Raw genomic sequence first — 23,811 nt, 5'->3', positions numbered from 1 at the left:
ATATGATGCCTACAAAACTTCTTCCTCCTCCCGATCGAGCAATTCAACCAAAACCTCAACAAATCAGCCAATCTCGTACCCCATTATCATCAAAAAATTAAAAAGAAAATTCACAATATTCTTACCTACAGATCAAGCTCCTCCCGTTTGGATACTAAGAAAAACATAGGAGCCCAAATCAAGTGGTTCTAAGCACGCCGGTGTCGGTCCCGTGACCCACTGCCAGGCATTGCTCTGCCACCCCTAAAGGTGGCAAACTGAGAGAGAGCTCGAGAGCTGGAGAGGTTGTTTCTAGACGTTGCTCTGAGAGAGAGAGAGAGAGAGAGAGAGAGAAATAGTGCGAGAAGGAAAAAACAAAAAAAAAAAAAGGTGGGAAATTTTTTGGAAAAAAGATAAAACATGCAAGAGAAATAATAATAAAAAAAAAAAAAAGGCTCTCTGAAAAGTGCCACTACATGTAGTATTTTTTTTTTTTTTTTTGCTAATCCAAAAAATATCTATTTTATATTTTTTTTTACAAAAAAAAAAAAAAGTGGGAAATTTTTTGGAAAAAAGATAAAACATGCAAGAGAAATAATAATAATAAAAAAAAAAGGCTCTCTGAAAAGTGCCACTACATGTAGTATTTTTTTTTTTTTTTTTGTTAATCCAAAAAATATCTATTTTATATTTTTTTTTAGCTAATTCAGTGTAAAATTAACCATTTTAAATAAAAGTATCATTTGACTTCTCTATTGTAAGTACTCCTACGAATAAGTTTGGTAGTTTGCAAATCTTGTTGTTGTCTACGTAATAATGATATTGAATGGCACTATTCAAAAAAGGAAAACATTGAAAAGAGAGAAAATAAAACTTTTAGGCATTTGGAAAGAAAATTGCATAGAAGTAAGACAGAGTAGTGAGATGGCGTAAGTTAATGGATAAGGATGAATTTAATTAGTTAAGTAATATTCTAACAAAATTGATTTAAGCTGGTATCAAGTTATTTGCCATTTTTCTTAATTCATTTTTTGTATAAAACTATTTTTTGGTATTTACAATTGAGTAATGCTGCATATTTATTGGGTTAATATGGCATGTTCATGTAAGAACAATAACAAAATAATTAAATTTATTATTTTATATCAGTTTTAACTTTTAAAATAATTAAATATTATTAAAAAAAAAAAAGAAAAAAGAAAAAGGTTATGAATTATAACATTATCTTCGCAGTCAGCCTCACTGACTTATTGAGAAGAGATAATTAGGTTGGGTATCTCGTCTATCCATATTATTTGAAATGATGATCATTGATCAGTACTTGGTAATTTATAGTAAAGCCCCAGGAAATATTTAATGTAAGAATTCTGTAATCTGCCTCATTAATTCAACTCAACTCAACTCGTGAGCTAAAAAAAATGTAAGATACAGAGAGAGACAGAGGTGTGAGTAATCACACTCAAAGTCACCCACTCAAAAAGGAGCTTAAAAAAACAAAAAAACAAAAAAAACAAGTAAGTGAAAAAGAAAAGGAAAGTGAAAGAGGAAACAAAAGCGCAATTGAAGACCAGAAGAATTGGTAGAAGAAGACTGACTGAGTAAGCCCCCTCTCCAACCCCCAACTCCCCAAGTCTTTCCCTTCATTTCCTTTTTCTTTCTCTCCTCTCTCCCTCTCTATCGGCTTTCTTTGATTCTCTACCTTCGATTCCTCTCTGATCGCGCTCGATCTCGTTTCTACGCTTATGCTTCAATCGGAATCGCGCGGTTGAGCCCTTTCCATCGAGGTATGCTTCCTCGCAATCCGTTCAATTTTAAGCTCTCAATCGCTCAACTTTCGGGTTCTAGTTTCTCTTTTTGGATGGGTTTGCTTGCTTTTGATCGCAGTTTCTGAGAATTTTATGTGGATTGTGCTTGAATGTTGTGTTTGGGGTTCTTAGGGTTTTGTTATGGTCTTTCGAGGTTTCAGGGGTTTTTGCATTTGATTCTTTTTTATTGTTTTCGTTTAGGTTTGATTTGGGCTTGTGAGAATTTAGGGGTGGGTAGACAGAATATTTTGATTTTTGAGATTTACTTTTTTTTTTTCTTTCTTTCTCTGTGGGCTCCGAAAACGTAGTTTCAGAAAATTTTCTGTTTTTTTTTTCCGTATATTTGGTGGACATATTAGGAATTTGGTGTGGATATTAATTTTCATTTTTATTTTTTATTTTTTTAATTCTTTATGTTATTAATTTTGTTTGTTTTGTTTGGGTATTTATCTATTTCCTCTGCGTTTCATATAATTTGATGTACATTATGCTAAAGGTTGTATCTTTTTGTACTCTAGAATCCCACATTTTTATGGGTATTTGTTGATTTTGTGCCCCATGGGAATCTGGTATTTGGGGTTGAACCTTATACTTTTTATTTTTTATTTTTTATTAATTATTTATTTAGAATTTTTGGTATAAAATAAGTATTAAATGGTGTACTGTCAAGGTAATACGTGGAGGAGACTTAAGGTGTGAAAGAAATAGAATTTGGGCGTGGAATGACGATATACTTGGGGGTATTTTTTACGCAACTTTTGGTTACCAAGGAAACTGATAAAACGGAAAAGGAGTTAAGAGTGTTATGCTTCATGTGGTTTCAGTTATCAAATAATAGAAAACTCAGCCTAAATGCTTGATTCAGAAAAAAATATTTTTTATTGGCACAGTGAGCATTAAAAGTTTTATTTTTTATTTTTGCTTTTCTTTTCCTACATTTCCCGCATGACCTGTAGAAATTTAGGGTATAATAGAACTCTATGTAAGCTCCAGAGTGTGGTGTACTAGGCCCATGGATCTTAAGTTGATTACAAAATTAGGGTTTTGTTTGTTGTAGAATTTCAACTTGAAAGATAATGCTGAAATTTCATGAGGGAAATTTTTTGTTTCAGGGTTCTTTTTGGTGATTGAGTTTGCAATTTCTGATGCTGAAGAAATAAGGACACTTGCAAGTTTTGCTTTTCAGACAGAAAAATGTTGGAGGGTGGTCCAAAGTTCGCTGGAATAATAGACCTTAACAAACACGACAGTAACTTTTATGATTTGTCCCAGGTGTTTTACGAGAAACTTAATGAGGGTACCAACATGTCAGTTGACAGTTTTGGCAGTTTGCAAACAAGTACTGGTGGAGGGTCTGTTGCGATGTCGGTAGATAACAGCAGTGTTGGATCAAACGATTCTCATACTCGCATTTTGAACCACCAAGGCTTGCGTAGGCGTGCTAACGACAATTACAGTGTGCAACAGAGTGTTAATCGTCGAGGAAGGGTGACACATGCCCTGAGTGATGATGCACTGGCCCGAGCTTTAATGGATAGCAACTCCCCTACCGAGGGGCTTGAGAATTTTGATGAGTGGACAATTGATTTAAGGAAGCTTAATATGGGTGAGGCTTTTGCGCAAGGGGCTTTTGGGAAACTATACAGAGGCACTTACAATGGCGAGGATGTTGCCATCAAGATCTTGGAGAGGCCAGAAAATGACCTGGGAAGAGCTCAACTGATGGAGCAACAATTTCAGCAGGAAGTGATGATGCTGGCTACACTTAAGCATCCAAACATAGTTCGTTTTATTGGTGCTTGCCGTAAGCCGATGCTTTGGTGCATTGTGACAGAGTATGCAAAGGGTGGTTCAGTTCGGCAATTCCTGACAAAGCGCCAAAACAGATCAGTGCCATTGAAATTAGCAGTCAAGCAAGCATTGGATGTAGCGAGGGGGATGGCATACGTTCATGGGCTTGGGTTGATTCATAGGGACTTAAAGTCCGATAACCTCTTGATTTTCACAGACAGATCAATAAAAATTGCTGACTTTGGGGTTGCTCGGATAGAAGTGCAGACTGAAGGAATGACACCTGAGACAGGGACTTACCGCTGGATGGCTCCGTAAGACTTTTGACTCTCTAGCTGTTAGATTCATTATTTTGTCCCAGTTGAACATTTATCCAAAATAATAATAATAATAAGTGCAACCCAGATACACATGAAGTATACAAGAGAAACACCTATCTAAAATGAGAAAAAAGAATAAGAAAATCATTAAAACTAATTACCAAAGGAGCTAAAAACGCAGCTGTTCAAGTATAAAGAGAAAGAAAAAAAAAAAAGGACTTGAGCTCCTCCATTGTCTTCTCTCAATCTTCGAAATTTTGATCATTTATTTCCCTATAAAGGCAGCACAAAAGGCAAGAGGACACCAAGTTCCACATGATAGCACTTTGAGAGCTACCACTTGTCCTCCAACAAGCAAACAAATCAACCACCTAGCTAGGCATAACCTAGGACAATTGCATAGAATGTGGTTAAATTATAACAGTCTAATGTTTTGTTACTAATGTGAAATGTCTAATAACATAAATTATTTTTCGTTCTGTTTGTCACCTTTGTTGATCTTGGAAATTCTACTTTGGTGCAAGGAGCTAACATATATTGTTTTGACTTCAAAAATCAATTAGTGAATTTCTCCAATTAGTCATTAATCATCACATAGGCTTGCTCTCCTGCATTAGCTTAGTACCTGTTATTTTTTCTTAGTTTCTTTTGAGCATAGCACCTAATCTGGCCTTCACCTCTTATTTGATGGGAAGGCATTCAGTAATTTTCATATTATCATTCTTCTGAGATTTGGATGTGTTTGAGATGTTGTCAGCGCAATAATATTAGAAAAAGTCTGTCCGGACAATTAAGATCAATATAATTGTTTTCTAAGAATCAGTTTGATATTTTCAAAGCATATGATATGGTTTGATATTTTCAAAGCATATAATATGGTTTGATATTTATTGACCATAAAATGCCCATGATCTTTAGCTCAAATGGCACGTCTTCCACCCATGACTAGGGTGAAGTTGCAGGTTGAACACTTAACTACTATAATATGTATATATATGGACCTGCACATCCTTTTTCTCTCTTATGGTGCTTGTCTAAGGCAACATAAAGTACATCCTTTTTCCCTTGTAAACTTTCTTTTGAGTTTTAATATGGCTGTTTCTCAGAATTTTATCTTGTGTTTACTTAAGAAGGAGCAAATATTTTTTGGCTCTACAAGATGAGTTTTGTAGAACTTTTTGTTTGAAAATGCTTGAAGTTGTTTCTACCTTTTAAAATCTTTGAGTTAAATAACATTTGTAGACTCTGTGTTATGGGATAATGAGATCAGTTTGACATTGATTTCTTGGATTTTCTTGTGTGGCATGACAGAAAAACATGAAATAAACTTCACCAGCTTTGCACTAAAAATATTGAAAGTGCAGTAACTAGGAGGAGCATATTTTTTCTTCACTGTCCTTAATATATCTTACCAGTCAAAGCTTGGAGATGTCTGATTGGATGAATGTGCCAATTTCATGTGAATGAGAATTATTGTATTTTTCCACTGAACACATAAATCGTGTGTACATGGTTTATATGTTGTGGACTAAAATACTTATCAAAAAAAAAAAAAAAATGTTGTGGACTAATAGCAACCATTACCATCATTATATCTTAACATACAAATCAAATTGATAGCATGGGACTAAGGTATGGGGTGCATTAATGGTGTTTGCCCTGATGCCAATATTTGTTGGTGATTAGACCTTACTGTGGTCTGACCTGGATTAATCTTGTGGTGGATGAGTAAATTAAACATATTTTTTTTGTTTTCCTTTTTTGGTGGATATCATGGGGTTAGGTTGGGGTTTACATAATGCTCACAGCCCCAAGTATAGGTTAGGTGTTTTGGCTCTTCGATCTAGAAGAATACAGTGTCAGACAGAATATTAAAAATTTGAGTTGGCTTGGTTTGAGGTTGCTTGCTGTTGATATCAACCTTGGACGGAGTGGCATGAACTTCATTTGCAGCTTTTCTTCTGTTTGATATCGGGCCCAGCTTTTCTTCTGTTTGGTGTGCCTCTTATTTGTGCTTGTAGCTCTTATGGATTAGTGATTTTAGATTAGTGAGTCTAGCTTTAGTCCTATTTGCTTAGTGCAAACGACTTTGCTTCCCAACCTGTCCAAAATTCTTAAATTACCACTTATTCTCCAAAAGCTCAAGGTGATAGGAAATTGTTGATTTAACTATTTTGATTAATATTCTATCACTTTCCCTCCCTTTCTCTCACGTGTGGGCTCAAATTTTCGCTTAATAAATAAGATTTAACACATGAAATATTTAATTAAAATAAGAGGTGAGTGACAAGATTTGAACTCAAAACCTTTGTTCTGATATCATATTATATCACTACTTATCTCATAAGCTTAAGTTGATAAGAAATAGTTGATTTAATCATTTGATTAATTTTCTAACATAAATTACTGGAAGAAAGTAGGCTTCGATCTCCATTGAATGAGAGTATATTGGATGAGAGTCTACTTTTTATTGCTTATAGCTTTTGCCTCGTGGTTTAGTTGTTTGAATTCATTGAATTGATCTTTCTGGGCAAGTGGTGTTGCTGTTGTATTAAGTTGGATTCGTATTAGCAGTTCAGGTCAAAGGAAATGCAACCATGTTTGATCATTTTACTGATTGTGATTTAGTATTGTATGATAGTTTTTGAACTTCATTTGAAGACTGAACTGAAAACTTATTATTGAATGAAGCTCTAATTTTCATTCTCATCTCCAGCTTCTTTCTTATATTGATATATCATTTAGTTACTACATGTCTGCATCTAGAGAATCTCAAGAATACATATATATATATATATATATATATATATATATATATATATATATATATAAAATTATTTTTTTCTTGATGAGTAGAGTATCTTAGGAATAGTGCTATCCACTGATGGTTGGCATGGCATTTCTTGTTCAGCAAACCTGTCTCTCTTGAACCTGAACTGTTAACCGTAGGCTACTTGAGTGCATTATTTTCTTATCTGGCTATGCAGGGAGATGATCCAGCACAGGCCTTATACACAGAAGGTAGATGTGTATAGTTTCGGGATTGTTCTGTGGGAACTTATAACAGGACATCTTCCATTCCAGAACATGACAGCAGTGCAGGCTGCATTTGCAGTTGTTAACAAGGGCGTTCGTCCTAACATTCCTGGTAACTGCTTACCTGTTCTCAGTGAGATCATGACCCGATGCTGGGATGCCAACCCTGATGTCAGGCCACCCTTTGCAGAAGTGGTCAGAATGCTTGAGAACGCGGAGATGGAGATTATGACAACTGTCCGCAAGGCCCGTTTTAGGTGTTGCATGACCCAACCAATGACAGCAGACTGATCCCAGAAAAAGATAAGACAAGAAAACAGGCATAAGAACATAAAGAGTAAAGAAGTAATTGGAAAGGGAGAAAAAGAGGCGAAAGAGGGTGATTCTGTCATAGCCTCGTGTATTTATCAGTTTAATTTCTTTCTTCAATAGAAAAAGGGAGAGTTATGAAAAAACCTTTGGTTTTGGTGTTTCTACATTAATGGATTCCTGTTGATGAATTAGTAATAGAAGAGGAGATCGATGTGTATGTATAACTCTCACTCTACTATGTATTAACCTACCTTGTTTAGCTGTTGTGTTTCTTGAGAAAGATGCCTGGATCCCCCACTCCACTCCCCATCCATAAATTGAATACACAGCCATCGTGTTACACTGAATGTGCCTCTGGATTATGTAAAAGTTGTTTAATATGCAGTTTGGGAGGTTTATACTTGTAACTCTGAATATTAAGTGTATTTACTTGTACAGAACCGTGAGGGGGATAATTGAGCCTGCCATCTTCATCTTGTATGTAAAAGTGGTGAAGCCCCAATATAAGTGAAACTAATTAGAAGTAGGAAGATGCTTTGGACATTAATCTGAGTTAAGGTGGCGTGGCTTAAAGCTATTGGCTAACATATTGCTTGATGATTCGATTTGTTGTAAAATTATTGTTTTGTCTTCAAATTTCAAAATAAAACAAAAAAACAATATTTTACGAGGGTGACCCTTCTCCAATTTCTTGGCAGCCGACCACCCTCAATAGAGGAAGGGTGATGGCCTCTCACCAGTGAAAAACCCTTCTTTTTTTTTTTAAGAGGAGGGTGTGTGGTGGTGGTAAAATTATGATGTGTCATATGGTGATTGGATAATTTTACACCGGGAACTTATAGTAGGAGCTCTCTAAAATAAAGTAAGCATATTCTATTTATTTTTTCTCACTTAGCCTAAAGCCAATAATCAGACTCTAAATGCACCGTAGATTCTCTGTGCAGTCCAAAATTGCAGTGGCGAACGTAGGCAACGTCCTCGACAGGTGATGCAATCATTACCCACCCACATAAGCAAAAAGAATCCGAGAATCCTTCACCTCTGAGATCCTTGCAAACCAAAAATGCTTTGTGGCTTACTCCACCTCTGTTGCCACTTGTACTATAGAGAGAGACCAATAGACAGAGACAGCCCAAGATTGACAGGTCAGTCTTTTGTTTTCTGCTCTGTTTGGTTCTGAGAAAACTAATAAATTATCATTTCATTGCGTTTCATCTTCTATAGGATAAAAAAGATTTCATTTTTCCTTTATATTAGTCAAAGGGTACTCGGAATCATTCTCTCTCTTCATTGGAATGTGTTGTTCCTATCGCAGGTATTGTATAAAGGGCAGTTACTCATAGTAAGCAGAGTGATAATGGAGTGTGCTATAATGGGCAAGTTTTGTCCTTTAATTTTGTCAAGTTCAAGGATTTTGATGGTGGAAAAAAAGAACGTATTGGGTATCCGCGACAAGTTCAAGTTTTGCTCTTCCAAATTCAAGATTCAAGCTCTTGAGGCTGAGACTCATCTCTCATCAGAGGTATTTCTCAATCTTGGCCATTTACTTCCTGTGAATTATGCAAAACTAGGCTTAAGTATCTTTTTGATTAATCATAACAAGTTGACAAGTTGGATTAGTGGGATCAGTGTGATTTGAATGCACTCTGGAAATGTCAATTCTAATTGTAGGTAGGGGCTGAAAGACGAGGAAGTTCAACTGATGTTGGTATTGGAGAACTTGTGTGGCCTTCTCCTAGTGATGAAATCCCTTTTTGGAAAAAGGACTTCCCTTCTTGGGGTGTGAGCCCAGAAGTTCCTGCTGACATAAACAAGGATTCTGATCGCATGCACATAATTCATGTTACAGCTGAAATGGCACCCATAGCCAAAGTTGGTGGCCTCGGTGATGTTGTAACTGGACTTGCTCGCGCATGTTTGTCACGTGGTCATGCAGTGGAGATAATGCTCCCTTTCTATGAATGTATTCAGAAGCAGCAGATCAAAGACTTGGCATTAATCACTACGTATGAATCTTATCATGGCGGAAACTGGGTTCCAACTAATGCATATCGTGGGGAAGTTTCTGGCATCCCAGTAGTATTTATTGAACCGTCCAACCATTTCTTTAAGGGGCAATTTGTTTATGGGGGTTCATACAATGAGCTGGAGGCATATTTGTTCTTTAGCCGTGCTTGCCTTGAATGGATGCAGGTTTGTGGATGAATACTTGGTGCATCTTTTGATATATTGAATTCCACTTTTTATTTAGCTGGATTGATTTAAAAATCTCAGGTTGGCTTGCTAATGCAGAAATAATAGAGGGATCAGTATCTTACACTCGAGTGTTCGTAGACATTACAGAAACTATGTCAAAGCTAAAAACTGCTTAAACTGTGTTATGACTGTAAATGAGTTGTCTGTGGAGTCTTTCTTGATTCTTTTTTACCGACCGACTCTATGCTTGAGATAATTTAATTATTTCTTATAGCCATCTGGCTTGAAAATGTGGGATGGAGAACTTGGTTATATCAGTGACATATCTTGAACCATGTTCTTCCAATGATAACAGGCGACTGGAGCACAACCCGATATCATTCATGTCCATGAATGGCAGGCAGGAGCTTTACCACTGCTTTACTGGGATATGTACCATTATCTCTCACTTAAGGTATTTACTTCAAGTTTTGTGACAGATATAGATGCTGTTAAATAGTTTTACCTCCCTTCATATGAGATTTGATATTGATATTGATATTGATATATTTTTGTTTATAGAAGCCAAGAATAGTATTGACAATCCACAATATGGAGCATTATGGGGAGTGTAGGTAAGCTTATCCTTTTGTTATTCCCTTGTGCTTTAATCATCAACTCCCTTCAACATTTTCCACTTTCCATTTTATGCACCCATGGTTTGCAATTGCTTGGTTCACCCGACTACCACAATCATTTGTGTCTCATTAAAGTATTTGCCTCGCTACCACAAGGTTTTACTAGTTTCACGGTTTTCCAAAGAGAGCAGTTTGAAAGAAATTTCCTGCTTGTCTTACCCTTCTCCTTTAGAAATCCTATGGACTACATACAGGAATATGGGATATCTGCTGTGATATGGACATGGTGTCAGACATAGCGTGTTATCACGCATAGTTACATGGCTTTATGTTTGTGAATATTGATGGAGAGCAGTATTGTATATGTGATAAATCAATCCTGCAAAAACTACATGGGGACAGGACTGTACCATGTGGATATTAAATGGAGAATTAGCTTATGCTTGATTCAAGTCAATTCCAGCCTTTTGTAGCATAATTGTTTTACATATTGCCATGTAAAATTCTTGAAGTTTCTTTTCTTTTATGTCGTGGATGTATTTTACATGTATTCTTCTAGATTTGAAATGCGATTAGGTTCCTATTTTGAATTTGATAGTGGAGAAGAAAATGTTGAACTTTCTTAGTATGTATTCTACAGAAAAATGCTATAGTCCATTTATAACAGATATATGTTTGTGGTTAATGACAGAGATCATATTATTCACTTTGAAAGGAATTGCCAAAAAGTTTCAGATTTTCTACATATTCGAAACACAGCAAGCTAAATAGGAGAAATGAATAATTTATTTTCATATTATTTTTCCCTCTTTTTTTTTTTTTTTTTGTTATTTATTTGGGTATGATAGGAGATTGAGTACGATACTGAATTTGCAAAGGATGCCCCAATTCAAATAGCCTGCTTATTTGAAACAAAGCAAGCTAAGTAGGAGTAGTGAATTAACTATTTTTTAATATGTTTTGCTTCTTGTTTCATTTTTGGTTGATTTAATACTTGTGTACAAGTTTAAAAATGTTTGGAGATTGATGCTTATGTGCCTTAACAGATTTCTGTGACATGAATTATAGATGAAACTATCGTTGAAACAATCTTTTGAGTTCTTTGAAGCCTGTCACTCCTCTCATAATGGCTTTGTTTACCTTGGCAGCCAAGAGCAGCTCAGCAAGAGTGGCCTTGATGGATCTATATACGCAACCATAGACAAGGTGTTTTCTTTATAATCTTAAACTTTCATGAATTTTTTGTTTATATTTGTATTAAATATTCTCTGGTGTAACTTTTGTCTATGTTACACCGCTCAATGAACTTTTCATTTGATGAGTATTTTGACACCTCCATTGGACTAGATTGTTTCTCCTTACCCTTCATGCTCACAAGTTATCAAGATGATTGTCGTTTAATGTTAAAAATTTTAATTTTCTATGTCTAAAAAGTAGAGGCAAACACTAGTTTATGGACTGGATAATATATGACATCTGATTGACAAAAAAATTTGGCATAAGAAAAGAATGTGTAATCCATGAGAGGGTCATAAAAATATTAACCAAAGTAAAAGTTATTGTGTGGTGTAAAATAAATAGAGAGTCACATCAAGTGTATAGCTTGAACCTGATATATATATATCAGGCTTAGTTGGGTTGATTTTTATAATTATATAGATATATTTGTACACAATGCACACACACACATTTGTAAATATGGTTGCAAAAATGTAGTGAAAAGCATTCTCAAATGGGATATATGGTTTCATTTGGCACCAATTGTGCCACAAATTCTCATGAATTGATGTATTCTCCATGCGAATGAGTTTTCTTAGTTGATTAAAGAGTTCTTTTAGTTATACACCTCCATCCAGCTAGAAAATTTTGCTTTCAGTGCTAAAACCTTTGCGAACTCAGATCATTGTTCAGTACAGCTCATTATTCTTTTGTCAAGTTTCACCTGTCTGTCCAAGTCACTCCCTTGTTAATGACTAAAGTTTCTGGTTTTGTTTTTATCTTTCTACATGGCAGGCAATTGATGATCGAACTATTGGCCACAATCCTGAGAGATTGAGCTTATTGAAAGGTGGAATTGTGTATAGCAATGCAGTAGTGTAAGCAGCCTCCCTTTTCTTTCTTTTTTTGGCGTTTGCAAACAATTTGTGAATTTGCACATACTTGTCAATAGCCATTTTTTAATAAATAATTTTCCAGTATGCCCTGAATTTTCGAATGACAATGTGCCATATGGTACAAGGAAGAATAAACACACCAATAAGAAGGATTTCCATCATGGTGAGCCATTTGTAAAATGTTGAAGGTATGATTTTGATGGAAAAGGCCAATCACTGTGCTTTGGATGGCTTTTGGGCACTTTAATGGAAATAAGAAATTGTATCCTGAATAAACTGCCATGTGGAGATATACCAAGATGCACGCATAATGTAAACATATTGTAGATAAATAGTAGACTATGTGGAGAAAGCATAACGTGTGTGCATAAATGTATAAATCCAACTCACCCTAATATCCACATCATTGTCTAGTAAGTGATTTTCCTTCATCTTTCAGCACAGTCTCTCCGACATATCTCAAGGAAACCCTATGCACTGGATGGCTTGCAAGCACGTTATTAAGGAATCGGGATAAGTAAGTTCCTCCATACATTTTAAGTTGTAACCACTCCATTTTACTTTGGGTTATTGTATTGTACTTTTCTATATAACTCTTGTATTGTCCAAATGAAATGAGATGAGTTAAGAGTATCCTTAAACTGCTACTGTAGCTACAGATATCAGTTATCAGATAATTTCCATACAGTAAATGCCTAGTTATTCATTGCCAGTTAAGTCAGGTTTCCTATGTTATTAGTGTTACACATTTGGTCCAATTCATTGTAGAATGCTGTGACGTTTTGAGTTTTTTTTTTTTCCAATTGAAATGCTGTCTTCACAATCAATCACATTCAAAGGTACAATTCAAAATATATTTAGAGCAAAAAAGAGCCTTCTCAAGAATATATTATCCAATGTTATAGCACTTGTAGTTAAGTGGAATGTCATATATGTTTGGAACTGTACACTAGATCTCCCTGGCATTCGATCTTATAGCATACCTTGTTTTGGGTATTTTTTTTTTTTTTGATAAGTAATGTGATATATAACAAAAGCGCAAAGGGGCGCAACCCATTTACACGGGGAGTATAAAAGAGAGCGCCTAAGAGGGAGAGAAATGAAAAAGAAAATCAGAAAAACTAATCTCTAACGGAGCTAGCCAAGCGGCCGTCCAAGAGTAAAGAGTAGAGAAGAAAAAATGGGTTAATTCCTCTATAGTCCTAGTGGAATTATCAAAACATCTAGCATTTCTTTCAATCCATATACACCACATAAGACACAAAGGGATCATCTTCCACACAACTGCACTTCGGGATCGTCCTCCCGACCACCAACTATCGAACAAGTCCCTCACCCTGCAAGGCATGACCCAATGCAAACCAAACCGAATAAAAATCGACTACCAAAGAACACTCGCAAGCTCACAGTGGAGAAGAAGATGATCGACTTGTTGAAATATTTTCAAAATAAATATATATATATAGATATTATTTTGTGTCTTGGGAATGTTTTAAATGGAAGGTTTTAAAGAGCATTGAATGAAAGTTATCCCACATTGGAAAGAGTGAAAATTTTGTTGGCATTTATAAGTTCCAACAAATTTAAGCTGTTAAATGATCTATGCTAAGGTACACCCTAATACATGTTACCGTACGGTGCGAAGCACCGGACGCACACGCGCGCGCGCGCGTGGCGTGGGCTGTAGGGCGCTAGTGGCACCTTGATGGCGCACTTGGCACTTAGCACGAAGCATCGGAGCTCTGAGCGATCAGATCATGACCATTCATTTTTGGACGGTCAAGATCGTTCGATCTAGAGGTTTGATCTAAACCGTAGGATGCTTCTTAAGTAGATCTAACCATCTAACAATTGAGATTAAATAATTATTTAATCTAATGGTTAGATTTAAGTGCCAATTGGATTAACAGTTTACAGCAGTTTATATTTCGAAATTCAAAACAGCAGTTTTATTTTCGAAATTCAAAACAGCAGTTTTATCTTCGAAATTCAAAATTGCAGTTTTATTTTGAAATTCGAAATTATCTGATAATGGATAATTATCTAAGACAATTCAATTCTCTTTAATACCCTTGTTTGAATTTTAAAAATAAGCATTATCCTTTTATTTTTTGTCTCTGATTAGAATAGAAAGTCTAAGGGTATTTTCGGGTTTTAATTTCGTTTGTGCATAACGCAGTTAAAAATACAGAGGTTTCTGGGCTCCATTGTATCCTGGAGAAAAATTTGCTGTAAACCCTGTTGCATGCCAATTCTGGTGGGGGCAAATATTTTCTTAAGGAAAGTGACGTTGTAACACACCTTAGGAGCATTTTCGTTTTCTGTATTTTCCCCGGACTTCTTGCACATACAACACCACTCCATGACCACTATGTTCCTCTTACGCAAAGTATCATGAGTCAAGATTTTGCCTAGAGCCGTTGTCCACCCAAAAAAAGCCACTCTCATAGGAGCCTTAGTTCGCCAAATGCTCTTCCAAGGAAACACCTCTTGATTGGAGCGGGACAAAGCCTTGTAGAGCGACTTAACCTCAAACTTTCCTTTCTTGGACGGAATCCAGCACGCACGATCTGCCACTCCTATGGAAATCTTGCAAGAATACAACCGATCAAAGAAAGGAGAAACCAACTCCATCTCCCAATCTTGAACGGGCCGAACAAAAATGACATTCCATTCAACTCTTCCACTCCTCCAAGTAAAATTATCCTTCACCCAAGCGTCTTTGTGTCTGGCAATACTAAATAAGGCTTTTATTTACTAAATAATACACCTCTTGGGTATTATTCATATGATATATCTTTTATTACTATCTGAAAAAGAAATCCAAAGAAGTGGATTTGAAAGGAGTTGATGTAAGCTAAAATGGTCAGCATGTCTGAATCCTATAATTGTTTTACATTGAAAGTATTCCGGTATCTTAATTAAATCCAAAGAAGTGAATTTAAAAGGAGTTGATGTAAGCTAAAATGGTCAGCATGTCTTAAGCCTATAATTGTTTTACAGTGAACATATTCCGGTGTCTTAATTGGTATTTGTAATGGCTACCTTCAATGCCATTGAGAATTACATTATAGCTAAGAACTTGATTGTTTAATCTTCAAGTTTTTCACGGTAATAATTCTGATTTCTCCAAGTAGACAGTTTCACTTTCAGGAAACTTACTCCTTTTCCAAATAATTGTTTCAAGTGCCTACAAATCTTTGCATATGTTAGGATGGGGAAAAAAACTCACAGTAAATGGGCATTTTCTGGAGCAGGTCCATCACTCCATTGTATTATTATACATAGTTTTTTTTTTTTTTTTTTTTTTTTCATTCCCCTCCCCTCAGTTGATGACTTTAGTTGGTGACTTTTTTTTTTAATTTTTTTTTGTCAATGACTCCAAATTAAGGTTTATCATTAAGGGATAAAAATGGAGCATAAAAAGTTTGTTAAAGTGCAGTGTATTTTCAGTAAAAAATCGGAGTTGATGAGAATAAATTGTGAAAGGTTTATGGCTTCAGAGATAATTCCTATTTCTTTTCCTTGCCAAAGTACATAATTACCCTATCCCCAAAACTCCTGTATTCATGAGGGGTTGAATCCTAGAGCCCTGGAACTCCACCTTTCAGAGGAGGATAGGTACCATTAACTGACAAGGTAAGATTGTTCACTCATAAGGGGAAGGGGAGTGAAATTTACATTGCCCATTAAATTAAAGATGGGATAATGAAATGGGGAAGTGCTAATGGAATGACTATGGTTGACGGAATGTGTATTATTTAATACTAAGTTTTGTGAACTGGCTTTGAATGTAGAAACTAGCCAGACTGTATAATTAAAAATGCTGATCAGTCAATAAATTGATAAAATTGGTTTAGTGGACTTGAGGGTGTTGAGATGGATGACTGGCACTACTATATATTCACACACATAGTGTGCCTACTAACTGTTTCTGATACATGTAAGGATATTCCCAACATATTAACCTTTCGTAGGTCTATGCAATTTAATTATATACCCAGTGTAAGGGAGAGCCGGCAATATGTTAACAGGATATGGTCCCTATTCTGGGTGTGGTTCAATTATTTTCCAGTTGTGTTCTAAACTACAAATTGGTAGTGCTTGAAATAAGCACTCATACTCACTACCTTGTGAGGGCACGTCTACATGAAGTATATTTTACAATTAAGATCCATTTCCGAATCAACTCATGATGCAATTCGACTGTTTCCTTCTAGTAATCTGAAATACAACTTGAAACATTTTCTGGTTTTACAGTGGGACCACTCATTGGACTTTGCAAGACTAGCATAGGGGATTCTGCCTTATTCCAAGCATTAGTGGATATTATATGATGTTTTGAGTGGGGTTCATTAACTATGTAAGAAGGAAGCTGCTCCATGAAACCTTTTTCCCGTGTCAGAATCTATCAAAATAGAAAGATTTACCAACCAATATGAACTTTTGGGTCCCACGTGAAACACCAAAATCGTATGTGGGACTCCTAAATGCATGCTGGTGTTCTTTGTTTCAATGTTTTGGCCAAAAGCAGTCGTTCTTTTGATGCTGGTTTGGTAATTTGATGTAACTATGCAATATTTAAGCTGTTAGCATTAATTTACTTGTACTTGTTGAGCTGCTTTGTAGCAGTTTTGTTTTCTTCAAATATCTCTCTGATTTTCTCTTGGCTCAGTCTGGGCCTCTGGGTGCCATTATGCTTGGGAATCTTGTATGGAATATCTTTGTGACGGGGGCTTGCTTGATAAATATCCATTGCTGTGTTCAGATTATAGTCTTCCTTTGTTTTTACATGTATCTATAATTAATACAGACCTTATTATTGTTCATACTTATCCAAAATAAATAAATAAAGTACAGGAACTTATTATTGTTCCCGTAGTTTCTGACAATGTTGTGTTATGTAATTCTGTAGATACTTTGGTGTTTTGAATGGGATAGACACTGCAATGTGGAACCCTGCTACTGACATCTTCTTGCCTGTTAAGTTCAATGGTAACTTCACTTTATCTAGTCAAGAATTCTGTTTGTTTGATTTCACATTAGCAAAAGAACAGGTCTAGAAAATGACGGAGTCTCTCTCTCTCACTCCCTTTCTCTCTCTCTTGGTAAATTTTACTTATATATTGTTAAGCCCTTGTATAGTTGCATATTTATGAGATTGACACCAATTCAACATAGTGCAGTGCTGAGACCTGCAGGCTCCCTGCTACTATTATCATAACATGCTTCCATAGTATTAAAAGACAGAAACATTTATGCATTCGTGCCTTTGTTGTCTGCCAATCTTAGGGTGGGAAGTAGCTTTAATAGCAAATATGATGTCATCAAAGTTCCAGCTCTAGTTTTTCCTGATGTGTGAACTGTTTTTATTTTGATCTAATCATAATTATCTATCTTCAAGATTTACTTCCCAAGGTTCTCTAGTTTTCCTTTAAATTCTCTGTATTTGATTCCTTGCAGCTCAAAAGCCTGAGGGCAAGAAGTTATGCAAATACTATGTTCAAAGGGGGCTTGGTTTGGCTTTAGAAGGCACTCTAGATGGTAACCATTTGCCAGATATAACATGCAAGGTGCCTTTAGTTGTCTGTATTACTCGATTAGTCCCACAAAAGGGGCTTCATTTGATTTCTCATGCAATCAAGCATGTTGAGGAACTTGTAAGTTTTGCTTTTTCTATTTTTTTTCATGACAACTGCTCTCTCTCTCTCTCTCAACATGATGGAAATAAGGATATCTGAGATTATATCACCTTCCAAATTTTTATATCAATGCTTTTACAGTTTTTGCATTATTAACATGCTTGAAAATCTGTAAACAATATATAGAGTGAATACGACTCTGCCAGACTGGCTACCATAGAAAAACTCCATAATACTAGTAAAGAATGTCTGTTCTCTTATAAATGGAATATCAATACTCTTCTTGAAGCCACTTATCAATACCCACCATGTTGCGAATTAAACAATAACAATATTGTGCTAGTCCATGGTCGTTATTATTGGAAGGCTGATGGACAACTTAAAAGTGAAATTTTACATTTGAGACATGCAAGTCAAGTTAACCCCTGATTGAGACTTTAAGCCTCTAACTGGCAATCATCGCCTTCTCCAGTACCCACTAACCCTCAGAATTTTCAGTAGCTGAAAAAGAATTTTTTATTCTTGAACCGTTGGAAGTTTAATGACAACTGAACAACATACCCTAACTCTTTCTTGATTGAAAATAACAGGATTCAGCAGGAATTAGCATATTTTCTTTTTGAATGGGGAAAAAAGTTCAGCAATGTAATCCACATTCTTTTGAAAAATTGAACAACTTCTGCCTTGATCTGTTGCCATGCGTGTGACTTGACCCATCAAGTTGGTGGCGCCCAACAGCAGTTACTCCTCCTTGGAGAAGGAGAGTATTTCTTTCATTGACTGACTTGTATTTGGTCTTTGGTAGCCGACTTAGTGTTTTATAAAAATGGGGAGCCACACTCTTAGTTTCGTGTTGTGAGAAAAAGCATAGCGCCACACAACAACCTTTTTGTTTCATCTTGAGAAAGCTTGTTGTGCGTGAGAGAGAAAAAAGAGAAAGAAAAGAAAAGAAAGAAAGAGGTGTGTGACAATGAGAGAGAAAAGGAGTGAAATAGAGCTGCGTTTGTCTTCGCAAAAGAGAAGTTTGTCCTTTTGTTTTCTCCTTTGGGGAAGCATCTCTTTTGTGTAAAAGTGAGATTTAGGTGTATTGGAGTTTTGAGTTCTTAGTGATTTTTTTTTTCTTTCTTTTTTTTTCTTGCTATTTTGTATTCCATCTAATAGTGAATTTTTGAATTTCTTCGTGATCACCTCTTCTTGTGGACGTAACTCACATTGAGGGACCAAGTAAATTCTTGGAGTGCTTGAGTGTGATTGTTTTGTCTTATTGACCGTAATTGTGGTCTTTTGCACCACAAGATCTTTTTGAGATGATGTCACTTAAATCAAATATGAGGTCAAAGTTTTACATGTTGTCTTTCTTAATTTCAATAGCTTTTTGTCTTCTTTGGATGAGATTTTGGAGAATAATTTCTCATCTTTCAGCTGTTAAATACTTTTAAGAAGACCCAGGTCTGATGATTATTTGTCTTAAGCTAGGTTTTATTTAAGGTCTGCTGACACACTGTTGTATTCAACACACATAGATGTCTATCATGCTAACAAGAAGTGTTCATTTATGAAGCATCTGTTAGTTCTTTACTAGAATTTTGGGAAGTTTGATGTTTTCTCCCTTTATATATGCTGTGTTTTCTTAATTTGACTGCCTGAGTTTGAACCAAGTTCACGATATGATTTCAACTGATTTCCTTCTTTTCCAATGGAGTCACTTTTAGGGTGGGCAGATGGTCATACTTGGGAAAGCTTCAGATGTTCGGGTTGAAAGAGAATTCGAAGGGCTTGCAAAATTGGTAATGGATCTGAGATTTTGGTCTTACAGATTGTGCTAGAATTTATAGATTGTATGGATATGCAACATGTCATCCAATACATGTCCGGGACACTAATATATCTATCTAAATATACATAGTTTGAGAATATAATTTACATGCACATTATTTATTGGAAAGCTAAAAAAGGGAACATATAGAGAAATCAAAGACTCTTGTATAATACTAAAATGGAGAAATCATAGTAAAAGTATGTGGACACTAATATCTTCAATCAATTTGGATCAAAACAATAGAATTTCATCTCTTTTTCATAGTAAGTGGTGTCTCATTCTTTGTTTATTTACTTATTGTTGGAAGCCCTTGTGCCACTAAAATTTAAAATTTAAAATTTAAAAAGAAACATTTTCTGAAAATTTAAATTGTTCTTCCATGTTTGAGCTGTGTCCTGTGTGGAACAGTATTATTTCATGCAGGTTTGTGTTCAACTCGTCTCAGAGGCATGTATGTCATGTTTCCATACCCAATGTGTGTTGGACACTTTGACAACCCACCGCTTGAGCATGTCCATGAAACATGGATTGCAATTATACCTCAGCTCTGTTCATGATATACGCACCATTTGGTGCTTGATCTGTCCTAATTACATTATATAAATTTTCATTTTATTGAAGTATGTTAATGTGACTCATATAAGCTCAATTCTTTATGAAATGTCAAGCTTGTGGGATAGATCCCTTTTTTCGCAGTCTTTTTATTTAGAAGTGCAAATAAATTGGTGAACTACCAACATTCATCTATCATACTTTTTTTCTTGTAGCATAACCAAGGTCCTTCCACCCGGATCCTATTGATGTTTAGGTAAATCATTTTTTTGAACACCATACAACAGTTATTCAATTCCTAGAATTTCTTTAATTATATCTCTAATATTGTTATTTTTGTTGTAACTTGCACGTTCCAATTATTTGTAGGTTGGAGAGAAATTCATTCCTTAGTTCCCACGGAAGTGTCTTCCCTAGCAATATAAATTACTCTCTTTTAACTGAAATAACATGTACACGACTGTCACTGGTTACTAACTGAACTAATATTTTCTTGTTCGTGACATGCTTTCTATGCAGTGAAGAGCTGTCCCACATGCTCTATGCTGCAGCAGATATGGTGTTAGTTCCTTCCATGTATGAGCCTTGTGGACTTTCCCAAATGATTGGAATGCGTTATGGAGCAGTATGTACTTCAATAAAATGATTAGGTTCTGCTATCTATTTTATGATGACAGTAGTAAGAAACAGTAAATAAAACTCAATTTTTAATAATCTTCTGGTGGTCATAGTGACTGGCAACTTTTGGAGAAACAATCTGAAAATGAGATGGTAATGATTATGTGATTAGTGGGATGTTGAAAGGAGGTACTTCCCCGGTTAAACATGATCAATTTCCATGGTGCTGCCTACGTGTTTGCTACAATATTTTGTGGTTTTATTTATTTATTTAATTATTTTTTATTTTGAGATGATGTTTGCATGTACTATAGATGAATGACATAGGTTCTTAGGGAAGATTGACATGAGGTGAATTTCTCATTTGGATTGAATGATTGTTGCAGGTCCCAGTAGTAAGAATGACTGGTGGTCTTGCAGACACAGTTTTTGACGTGGATGATCAGTCAAACCATGACAGAGCTAACGGGTACTCTATTTTTATATATGTATTTATTTACTAATATGCAAGTACAATGCACCCATATGGATACAACCCACAACTATACCCTTTACTCTTATGGAAGGACAAGATGCCATTTGACCGAAGACAATTGCCTATTCTACTTTCGTTCTATATATTTAAAGAGCCTGAATAAAAATAAAAAATAAAAAAATTGGTTTCTATATGAATCCTACCAACTGGTCCTAAGCCATGATATCAATTTCATCCTCTTGTGTCCTAAAGTAGTAGCTCAATCGGCTGTGGACCACGCCTCATGAAGCGGGTCACTAGTTCGAATCTTTCCTTCCCCCTTTTGTGTGGACATGTAAAAAAAAAAAAAGTTTCATCCCCTTGCTGCATTGAGCCTTCCCTGTATTTAATTTATCGATATCTTGTTTAATGTGATATGCATGATCTAGTAATATATCACTAAAAATTGCTGGTCTCACTTAAGTGAGATTCTAGAAGAGGGGTGGCTTGGATACTGTCCTACCTTCAGCATTTTTTGCATGAAGTAGTCACTCTCATGAGTTGAATCTGTGCAGTTGCGCGAGGCAGCTGAGGACTTTTACTACCACTCTGGACAGTGGCTCCTTGTGATCTCACAATTTGTGCATATATGGCTGTATGCATGTGTGAAAGCCATTTTTCATATGTAAACACCATGAGTGAGCTACAGATTGGATAGATGAAAGCAAAGATGAAAACAGGGTGCTAAACAAGGGTTCTCCCCTGTAGGTCTTCTATCGGGGTCCTGTTCTTTTTCCTTTGAATCAAGGGGTTTAAGAAATTACTAAAACTGTGTTCCTTTTGTCTAAATTATGGATCTCAAATCTCTAGAAAATTTAAAATCCATAGAGTAGGGAAGTACAAGCCACCACTAAAAGTTGAGACGTATAAATCCAAGCTCTATAATGAACCCCCAAGGGGCATCTCAATCAGCTGGGGACCACGCCTCATGAAACTGAGGTTACTAATTCAAATCTTTCCTCCCTTCTCTATGGGCCAATTACCAGTCCAAGCTCTATAACAATTCATCACTGCAATTGGCATGATCTTTATGTGGATAACTGTAATTACCATTTTAGAACTGACTATTATTGTCACCACACTCGTTGACACCACTATTATCACCACCTCCACCGCCACCACTATGTCCAATATTACTACCATTATAACAACCATGGATTTCACCACCAGCACACAAGTTCTACCACCACCTTTAATTGCTGCCAGATCAACCTTTTCCACCATTTACACCACTAGAACTAGGTTTGCCCATCACCTTCACTACTAGTGTTACCTTTTTATGCTAGGTTATTCAGTCCTGGATTCTGCTGGTACAAGTGTTTTACTGATGTCATTGTTTATTTGCTTACCTATTTATTTACTCACATTTCAGGTTTGTTTTTGAGGGAATTGATGAAGGATCCTTAAATTGGGCTCTAGACCGTGCATTTGCTCACTACAGAGAGAGTAGGTGCAATCTAGTTGGTCTGTGTATAATGTTGTTCCTGATGATCTTTTATAACTGCCTAATGCTTAGACTGCTTCAGTCTTCTATAATGAGGAATGCGAATATTGCTAGAATTTGAAAGCTGATAACATAATTAAATGGGCCTTGTCATGGCCAGACTAACTAATGGGAGTATTAGTTTTTTTCTAATACTATGAAAATTGAAATAGCCATGTTTAAAATTTGTTTACTATGAAATAAAAGGTAAAATAGGCTTCAGAACTATTTCATTTCAAAACTTGAATGGGTGGGAAATGATGGTCATAGAATGCATTGGAATCAATTACTCCATTTTGTCACAAAATTGTCATTTATTTTGATGAATGCAGAAGCAGATGAATGGAATGGCATTATAGGGAAGGTTATGGAAGTGGACAATAGCTGGAACAACACGGCTGGGAAATATGTTGAGATTTACAACTCAGTAAGAGTGAGATTGTGATGGCACTCAGAAGAGGATAAGCTTCCACATGGACAAAATCTGGTAATGCTTGGACTTGGAGAGAGCAGGAAGGAAGCACGAAGAATGATCTTTGAATTTGTTTCTTCTTGTATATTGCTGCTTTAGAACAAAACCACCACTCCTACACAGACACTGGCATCACAAAAAGATCAATCAAGACAATTATTTGTTGTACCTCTGAACAAATTCATTTTTAGTAATTTATTCAATTAAATTGTTCCCTAACAAGGGTTTCAGCATCCTTTGCAGTACCAAGCAGCCCAGTTAACTAGTACAGGAATGTAGCGTTACAAATGTAAGGAATCAGCCCTAGTATACAGATACTGCTCCAACATCATCCACAACACCAAAAACAATTTACCTTAAAGAGGAAACAATTAAAGAGAAAATTCATAAGAAAGTGTCAGAGATATCAAACAGCCTTCCTCCTTGCCGAGCATGCCTGGATTACCTCCTAATTGCTTTGAACAATTGATCCAAAAAAAAAAAAAAAAAAAAAGGGAAAAAGGTCAGTTTGCAGCCCGACCGTTCAAGATGCCCGAATTAT

General features: G+C 35.8%; 2 protein-coding genes across 4 annotated transcripts; both read left to right on the top strand.

Annotated features, from left to right (window-relative positions):
• The first annotated feature begins 1,425 nt into the window (after nt 1–1,425).
• LOC132190480 (serine/threonine-protein kinase STY13) lies at nt 1,426–7,502 on the top strand. The gene is made up of 3 exons (XM_059605480.2): nt 1,426–1,763; nt 2,897–3,889; nt 6,883–7,502. The coding sequence occupies exons 2-3, from the start codon at nt 2,979–2,981 to the stop codon at nt 7,220–7,222; spliced, it is 1,251 nt and encodes a 416-aa protein (XP_059461463.1). The 5' UTR covers nt 1,426–1,763; nt 2,897–2,978; the 3' UTR covers nt 7,223–7,502.
• A 659-nt stretch (nt 7,503–8,161) lies between these two features.
• LOC132190479 (uncharacterized) lies at nt 8,162–23,771 on the top strand. Of its 3 annotated transcripts, XM_059605479.2 has the most exons (16): nt 8,162–8,388; nt 8,559–8,765; nt 8,915–9,436; nt 9,795–9,893; nt 10,001–10,053; nt 11,205–11,262; nt 12,070–12,152; nt 12,610–12,687; nt 17,086–17,165; nt 17,634–17,830; nt 19,525–19,599; nt 20,399–20,439; nt 20,703–20,808; nt 21,188–21,270; nt 22,688–22,761; nt 23,131–23,771. In XM_059605479.2, exons 2-16 carry the CDS (start codon nt 8,601–8,603, stop codon nt 23,241–23,243), a joined length of 1,827 nt encoding a protein of 608 aa, XP_059461462.1. In that variant the 5' UTR covers nt 8,162–8,388; nt 8,559–8,600; the 3' UTR covers nt 23,244–23,771. The 3 variants fall into 3 exon arrangements, with proteins under 3 accessions (XP_059461462.1, XP_088375519.1, XP_088375520.1); XM_088519394.1 differs by lacking the exon at nt 8,162–8,388 and having other exon boundaries at nt 8,477–8,765; XM_088519393.1 differs by lacking the exons at nt 21,188–21,270; nt 22,688–22,761; nt 23,131–23,771 and having other exon boundaries at nt 20,553–20,796.
• The last annotated feature ends 40 nt before the right edge of the window (nt 23,772–23,811 follow it).

Source organism: Corylus avellana, chromosome 9 (genome assembly GCF_965113065.1).
Source record: "Corylus avellana chromosome 9, dhCorAvel1.hap1.2, whole genome shotgun sequence".
NCBI lineage: Eukaryota > Viridiplantae > Streptophyta > Magnoliopsida > Fagales > Betulaceae > Corylus > Corylus avellana.
Note: the sequence above shows the minus strand (reverse complement) of the source record. Positions and strands in the feature narration are given on the sequence as shown.

What these genes read in the sequence shown, in the direction of transcription:
- LOC132190480 (XM_059605480.2), top strand. Translation starts at nt 2,979, where the DNA reads ATGTTGGAGGGTGGTCCAAAGTTCGCTGGAATAATAGACCTTAACAAA. An exon ending in ACTTACCGCTGGATGGCTCC is followed by an intron (nt 3,890 to 6,882) that starts GTAAGACTTTTG and finishes CTGGCTATGCAG; the next exon opens with GGAGATGATCCAGCACAGGC.
- LOC132190479 (XM_059605479.2), top strand. Translation starts at nt 8,601, where the DNA reads ATGGAGTGTGCTATAATGGGCAAGTTTTGTCCTTTAATTTTGTCAAGT. An exon ending in TTATTAAGGAATCGGGATAA is followed by an intron (nt 12,688 to 17,085) that starts GTAAGTTCCTCC and finishes GTAATTCTGTAG; the next exon opens with ATACTTTGGTGTTTTGAATG. An exon ending in CGGATCCTATTGATGTTTAG is followed by an intron (nt 20,440 to 20,702) that starts GTAAATCATTTT and finishes CTTTCTATGCAG; the next exon opens with TGAAGAGCTGTCCCACATGC.